The 7,889-nt window shown below is 43.8% G+C and overlaps 1 protein-coding gene across 1 annotated transcript in view; it reads right to left on the bottom strand.

Moving 5' to 3' along the window:
- Nucleotides 1-7,628: 7,628 nt before the first annotated feature.
- The window catches only part of KCTD19 (potassium channel tetramerization domain containing 19), a 1,216,368-nt gene continuing 1,216,107 nt past the window's right edge, over nucleotides 7,629-7,889 (bottom strand). The window contains exon 16 of the mRNA XM_085637050.1: nucleotides 7,629-7,826. Within this exon, the coding sequence (XP_085493176.1) occupies nucleotides 7,629-7,826 (198 nt within the window). The remainder of the gene's footprint in view (nucleotides 7,827-7,889) is intronic.

Here is a 7,889-nt window from a genome sequence, read left to right as displayed (position 1 = left end):
TGTGTCAGTGGCACACAGTGATGCAGGCATAACACCACCACACACACCTTACACACTGGACACAGAAGACGTCTCAGAGGAGTAAGATGTGTAGGGTAATGACTGTGTGAGGAAGGAGGTAGTAGCATCTGTCCCGCCTCATGGCCTGTCCTTGCCTGGTTCAGCCCTATACATCATGCCCTGGAACAACACCTCCCACTGTCCCCCGAAACACACTGCAACATTCACCTGGACCCCGACATGGACTGCCACATCTGCTCTAGTACCAATGACACAGCAATCCGGCTGCGGACCAAACTCTTCCTCTTCAGATTAACTCTGCATTCCCCAAGGACTCTGGTTGGCCCACCACTGGGCAACCATGTTATGTGGTCTTGAAATGGCCATGTACTGCTCCAGCTCCGACACTCCCCAGAATGTATATAAAACATTCCAAATCACACAGATGTGTCATGTCTATGTTCACTCACGTATGAAAGTATGGATGAATGTAGGGACATTTATTGCACAAAAAGGTACACCCTGGTAAATGTCATCAATGCGCATGTAAGACCCTGACCCACATGGCCAATTAGATGACTGTGAAGGTGTGAACTAGCTGTGGCCTCATTGCACATGAATGACAATCTCGCAACATCCCCACGTAGCCACACGTCCATGTATTAACAAGGGCAGTGTGTAGAAATGTCAAAATCGGTAGCACGCCTGAAGTAGTGTCCCCCATCGCATGTGGCCACAGAACATCTCTTTGCATGACCTACTCACACACATCAGTGTGGACACACCATGTTTTGATGGATCACAGTGATCCACATGGCAAGGAGTTGGACACCATACTCACATTGCTGAAGACGCGTAAGAGCACAGGTCTACCAGCAACTATCCCAGACACAATGCCTGGCTCACAGAGGTGGAGCTGCCAAAAGGGACTCACCACCAATGTACATGCGTCAGTCTGTCCCTCCCTGTGTATGGACAATGCTGATTGAGGCAAACGATTTGTCATACTAATCAACACTCATCACAGTTGTACACTGGTGAAGTTGCGTAGACTTTATTAGCATGTGCGTGTCAGTACAGTCAAGGAATGGGCCACAACATGCAGACAAATGCTTAAGACACTTACAGGCAACATGGGAACGTGTCGGGGTGCAAGAAATGGGGAGGCAGATATGAACACAAATCATTATGGATGGCAATGGTCTCAGCCCACCTTGCCTTGCTGGACGAGTCATGTGATGTTTGGCGTCTGCTCATTGCCCCGTGTCAGGGGACACGACTCACAGCCCATGGGATCTGCATGGAGCTGTACCATCGGACTGCACTGACTGTGTGCTCTGCTGACAGTGAGCAGGTGAAAGGGACAAACAATGTCACATGTCGTGCTACATTGCCATGTGTGTAGTCTCCCTCCAGCAGTATGTCCGATTTAGGAACGTTGCCAAACGACGCTGTGCAGCTCTGCCCATGGGGCTGCATAACCTTGCACAGGTGTGTAAAAACACACGTAGGTGCACGCACATGCATTCCGAGTCCGGGCGAATGCAGACATGTCCACTGTTGTTCTGGGATTTGTGACCATTCCTCCTCGATGCAACACGGTGTTGGGACCTGTGCTCTGGGTGTCAATCAGTTGTGGCTGCAGGAAGGTAGTTACTCGTCCATGAATGCAAGTGCAGCTTCATAGGCGATCAGTTCCAGAAGTACGTAATTCTCGAGTTCAAAGAACATGAGGGTGAGCCAATCAATTAACTGGTCCGGACAGATGTGCTCCGTCCACGCAGTTTCACCAATCCGTAACACAGCCCAATAGGGGAGCGCCTCGATGTGGTCACTACACATGATGACTTGTGCAATCTCCCATCCACTACTGCCAGCAAATACGCCACAGATCAAGGCATCCCATGCATGGGTATCCCGGTTGCACTCCTGCTCGTGGAACAACCAGGGGCGCACACACAAGTCATAATCCAGTTCAGCTACCATTGTGTTGGATAGGCAGACATCCATGGGCCACTCGAATGTGCATGATCGACAGTGGAACCAGGGCTGGACGCATGTGACGTACGCAAGACAGCAACTCAGACGGTAACTGATTCGCAAAACTGCCAGTGGCAGTGATCCCAACAGATGCAGCATTCGTGCACGGTACAGTTCCACGTGACAGGGGTTGTGCATATGCCAGGGATTGCCTGCCATTGCGTTTGTTGGTCTCGTACCACCCGCATTCCTCAGACCGGCGGCAGTTCTGTGGGCGATATGCCATAGCTCGGAGCAATGAGTCGTATGTGTGTTCAACTTTTGGACGTATGGGTTGTTTTTTACCAATGTGTCAGGGCCATCCCATGCAGGTGTACCTCGAGCAGGGACAAGTGTGTGTGGAGTGTGGACAAGTTGGTCTTTCATTAGCGCCGTTTGTGGTGTGGGGGGAGTCAGTGTCTGGTATGGTATCTCACTCAGGGGGTGCCGGACACATTCAAGACCAAGGTCGGAGGTTCGGGTGTCCTTCCGCCTTGTGTATTGAGACAAAGGAGCTTTCATGCCTAATTTTAGTCTGACTACTGCCTGCATTTCTGAAATGTGATGTGACCTTCATGCTGAAATTGATGCCAGGCCTTAGATTTAGGGTGCACCAATTGCGAAACACATGCAACAGTTGGCATGTATGAGCCAAGGGCCCGATTGGCCTTGGGCTCCTTGTTCAGTCCCTCTCTTTCTCTCTCTTTCTTTCTCTCTCTCTTTCTCTCTCTCTCTATGTCCTTTGATGAGTGCCTGACACACCTTCTTATCTTGGATATTGTCTTGCAGGCTCTCACTTACAGATTGTCCAGGGATGACCCGCCATGACTCTTCAAAATAGTTGTTTGTAGACAAATTTGATTGTGATATTTTGTTTGAACTTTCAATGGTGAATGATTGATTCTGCTTTTTCTGTACTCACATGACTGTTATTTGTTGTAATTCTGCGACATCAGGTGAATGATTTTGTTTATGATTTCGTGAAGATGATGTGCAATCTCTTGCTCCGGGAGAGGTGGTGGGTGCCCGGGGTGGGCCCTGGGGGGAGGGGGTGTGGTCTGGAGGGGTGGCAGTGGGTGTTGTGGCCCTTTTGGGGGTCCGAGCTGCATGATCGTTGGCTCCATGGCATCTATTGTTCTTCATGTGTGGCTGTGGGCTGGGCTCCCTTTTCTGGTGCAGGTTGTAGTCTGACTTTACACCAGGTGAGAGCAGGTGTTAAATTCCTGCTGCTAACACGCCTTATCGCATGTTTTGTGATCTTATCGCCGATCTGGCTGGTCGTTGAGAATGTTGTGGAGTGGTGTTGTCACTGCTTTTTGCACAGGAACGCCTACTCTGCATATCGTTAGCGTTAGTTGCCTGGGTCACCTGTGGCGATGTTTTTTGCAACTGCTATCGCAGGTAAACTGGTGATATGGGCTGTTAGCACCAGCTTGTGAATGGGGCGATTAATTTATCACGACTTTGGCTGCGGTAAAGTGCCGATAACTCGGCGATAGATCCTTGAGAATATGCCCCCAGGTTTCTTTAAGTTTTTATTCGCATTCCTCAATTTATTTAAATATGTACTTTTAAATTTTGGTATGTTTAAGCAGCTCCTTCAATGTACGCTCTTTTCTAAAAGTTTGTTGGACTGGAGTTAGAATAATTAATGTGATCCCTATCCACCATTATATGTATTTCCCGCAATGGTTGTTAGATTACAGTTAGAATTAAAGTAGTACATCTAACCTTTCCCAATGTATGGACTTTATAAACAGTGGTTAGATTGGAATTATTATGGTTAAATGGACTCCACAATGTATGCACATTTTTTAATTTTAAGGTAGATTTGAGTTAAAATAGTAAACCTGACCTCCTACTTTACTCAATGTTTATTAGATTGGAGATAGAATACTAAATGTTCCCCTCATCTATGCACTCTGTTCAGTGTTTGTTCCATTGGAGTTATAATAGTAACTCACATCCCATTCACACATTTATGCACGTTCCTAAGTGTTTGTTAGACTGGAGATAGAATGCTAAATCTGATTTCCCGCTCCCAATATAAATTTGAGGTAGAACAGCAAATCTGATTCACCGAATGTATGCACTTTCCCCACTGTTTGTTAGAATGAAGTTTCAATAGTAAATCTGCGTTCCCCCATAAATGCATTTCTCAAATATTTGTAGGATTGTGGCTAGAATAGTGTAATTGGGTTGTTTTTAAATTAGTTTATTAATTTTATAATGGTTCTGGATTGGAAAAATTTGGAATTGGATACTACATGCTTCTTGAATTTTAGAACATATTACATTTAAAAGTTATGTATTTGTAATGTTTTATTTCTTCTGGTATTTCTATTGTGGTTTTGAATTAGTTTCTGTCTTTATTATGTTTTAGTATTTTGAAAATACTACATTGAATTAAATATTTTCCCCATAAAATGTATTTAGTTTTCATAAATTTGAAATATGGTTTTGTATTTTGCTTATATAATAAATAACCATGCTTGTTGATATTGCGTCTTTTTATATAATACAATTAATAGCCTATTTTTATAAAAAGTATTTGTGTTTATATAATACATTTATTGTAATGTAATTTAAATTGTATGTAATTTGACAAATAACTAAAAGTCAAAAAAAGTTTATATATTTTTAATTATATATTTGTTATTATTCATTTTTTGAAGAAAGAATGTAACGTATATTTTAAATTATAATGTTTGTTACAATTAAATACATATATTTACAAATATAATGTCGATATTTTGATAGTCTATAGTCTTGTACCTTGTTTTGAAAATAATAGTTTTATTGTTTTACTTTACAAACAGCTTCAAACCATTCATTGTACACCATAAAGGAAAGGCATTTTTATGCTTCTCTTCTTTCTGGCAACACAATGATTCTCTCTGGGAGGTAGTACAGATTGCCCATATTTGTGATATTACCTTGTGCTTCTGTCTCTTTACAAACTGGTGTTCAGGTAACTATACCGCCATAAGATATCATCAGCTTGAATATAATAGAAAATATATAGATGGGCATTGAGAAAAAAGAATACACATAAAAGGAACAATTCTTAGACACTTTGGACTTAAAACCAGATTACTTCAGTGGGCAACTGTGATCCCATCCACCTTAGTTTAATTCAAACATAAACATTTCTCTATCAGTATTATATAGGAGCAATACAAATCAGCCAGAAAAGATAACCTCACCTATTGGACACCATCTTGCTGGGGACCTAGTCTGGGCATTCATCCTTCATCTTTCTCAAAGTTAATTAAAGTTAATTAGTACTGCATCCCACATCAGAGCAAAATTTGGGTTTCTCAGTCCCCTCTTTGTACCCATATTTTTTTAGGTGTCCTCACAACCCGCCCACTGTACCACCGCATACTGCCGTTTGGTAATCTATAGAGGTATCTCATTCTTCCAGCTCATTTCACTTGCCTTTTCGTTATGACCATCTCCAAGATTATACATTTCCTAGTGGCTTTGTTATCTTTAGGATAGGCAAAGGCATCAAATATGCACACTTCTTCCAAACAATCTATGGTTCTTTCTGTAGCTTGTGATACGTTGCCATAATGTTGTCAAATGAGCGCAGTCCCATGTCATATGATAAAAGTTAACATCTAAAGTCTTACACTAGAGTATGAAAACTCTTCAAAGACTTTATTCATTTCGAGTTGGGAGTGCACTGGAGTCCCCTGCAATGTTTAAAAATGTAGTATAGGGGAGCCGTGGTTTTCAGATTGAATTAGCAATACATGGAAGCATCCCGATCTCTCTGTTTCATTCAGCATCTTTGTCCTTTCAGCTCTATGGTCAAAACACCTGAGTTTCTAAAATAATTTTGCCAATTGATCTTTTTCTTCTATAAAGTGGCTTGACATGAGGGATCATTTTCTCGATCTTTCTCCACATCTCACAATATTTCCTCCTGTCTGGTAAAGTCTCTGTCAGTAGTGTGCCTTACCCTAACCATGCCCTGTATACAATATCCTCGTATACCCTCTTGAGTGTTTCCCATTCTATAAGTATCCATGAGGCTGTGTCCTTGTTTTCAGTAAGAAAGTGTGGCATGAGCTTTCCAGTCTGTTGGAGGAGCACCTGGTCTTCTCGCATGTCTGTCTTTAGTCTCCAAGAGGGCATGACCACCCTCAATCAATTCCATCGCAGCATCGGCAAACACCAGCTTATGGTTCTACAGATGTGTTCCATATTCACAGCCTGTGAATCTACTGTAACTGTGTGGATAAATCTGTCTAATCTAACGTAAATTGTAAACAGAGTCAAAAATATATTCTCCTCCTTGAAGATGTTATGAGGTCCAAGGGTCAATCAGGGACTGCCACACAATAACTGTCACTGCGGTTCTCATTACCATTGAAGAAGGCAGGAGTGGGTGGGAACACTTCACCTCTATGTCAGAAATGCAATTAAAGTTACCTCCTAGTATGCAGGGGTATTGTCTCATCCCATCCAACAGAGGTTACGAGCAAGTAAAAAACGGTCCCTCAATTTGGCGCATATATATTAATTAGGGCAATGCCTCTACCATCAAGCTATCCTCAAATCAGAACATATCTACCATCTTTATTATATGTGTGTGCATGGGTAAAAATTGAAGTGCAGGTCTAACTCCTAGCATAAGCTAAATGGTGTGTGTAATTGAGCTGTCTCCTTCAATGTTTCTGCAGAGCCTTGTCTTCTCCAAGTGGAATATGGGTTCCTTGGATAGAGACTATATCAATTCCCCACCTCTTAAGATAAGAGTAGACCTTTTATCTCCTAATCAAATGATTCAGGTCAGTGGCATGCCACACAGAGAGCCTATATGTCCCCTTGTTCGCTTGCAGCATGGTGTAAGAATGTGTTGCACTGGGGTTGTCTGCCCCAGTGTGTGCTCTCAGTCACAGCTCTTAACTATACTTGCTCCACTCTGCCTACTTGACTACCTTTAGTTCCAGGGGTCTCTCCCATGAGACACTCAATATCAGCGCAGCTCCACACTCACCCCCAAGTCCCCTGGTATCACTAGTTTGTTACATGTAGCCTAGTTTATGAACCAGGGGGGCCGTGCTGCTCTCAGTTCAATAGATGACCTGTCCTTTTAGCCACAACACCTAATTTGAGGCCATAAGTCAGGCCCGCTCACTCCCAATTGTTTGTCCGTGGCTCCTGTTCTTCAGACCATGGGGCCGTGGAAACCCATCGCGCGCCTCTCTTGCTGTCGCTCCACAGACCATTAAATTGCAGCCCTGGCCCAGCCCCCAGCTCTGCTTTCTCCTTGGCTGTTGCACCCAGCCCAGTGGTTAATAAGTGCCGGGTCTCTCCTCAGGAGGCAGCTTGCACCAGCCCATTTCTCCTGTTAGCGCAGTCCAAAACAGAACCAACTACTAACCATGAATGTGGGAAGAGGATGCAGTATAATGGCCAGAGATGCTGACTTCAGAGTTGGGGGACCAGGTCTGAGTCTCAGCGTCCGCTCAACATCCTGTGATTCTAGGAAAATCACTTAATCTCCCAGTAAATTAATGAGTCCTCAACTGGTGCTCATGAAAATTGTTGGTGATTAAGTGCTGGTGCTGGGCACCTGAAACAGCCAGCTCAAATTAAGCACTGACCCAGCCTCTATCAATCATAAACTCTCCTGACCTCAAGAGGGCTTTGTCCAAGCTCACTCTCCCTTGCTTCACCTGCGGAGCTATTTTCCAGTCAGGGTAGGTCTCTCGGTACTCTGTGAGCGCCCCTGCTGACGTCTTGTCATTGGTCTCCGCTCCAGCCAACAATCTTCTTGCCATGTACTGCAGCTGCAAGGGGCGTCATCACTTATGTTGCCCACTCCACACATTTTCACAGTTTTAAAGGGTGGA

This window comes from Triturus cristatus, chromosome 12 (assembly GCF_964204655.1).
Source record: "Triturus cristatus chromosome 12, aTriCri1.1, whole genome shotgun sequence".
Taxonomy (NCBI): domain Eukaryota; kingdom Metazoa; phylum Chordata; class Amphibia; order Caudata; family Salamandridae; genus Triturus; species Triturus cristatus.
The sequence above is the reverse complement of the archived record's forward strand: the minus strand, read 5'-3'. Positions and strand labels throughout refer to the sequence as shown.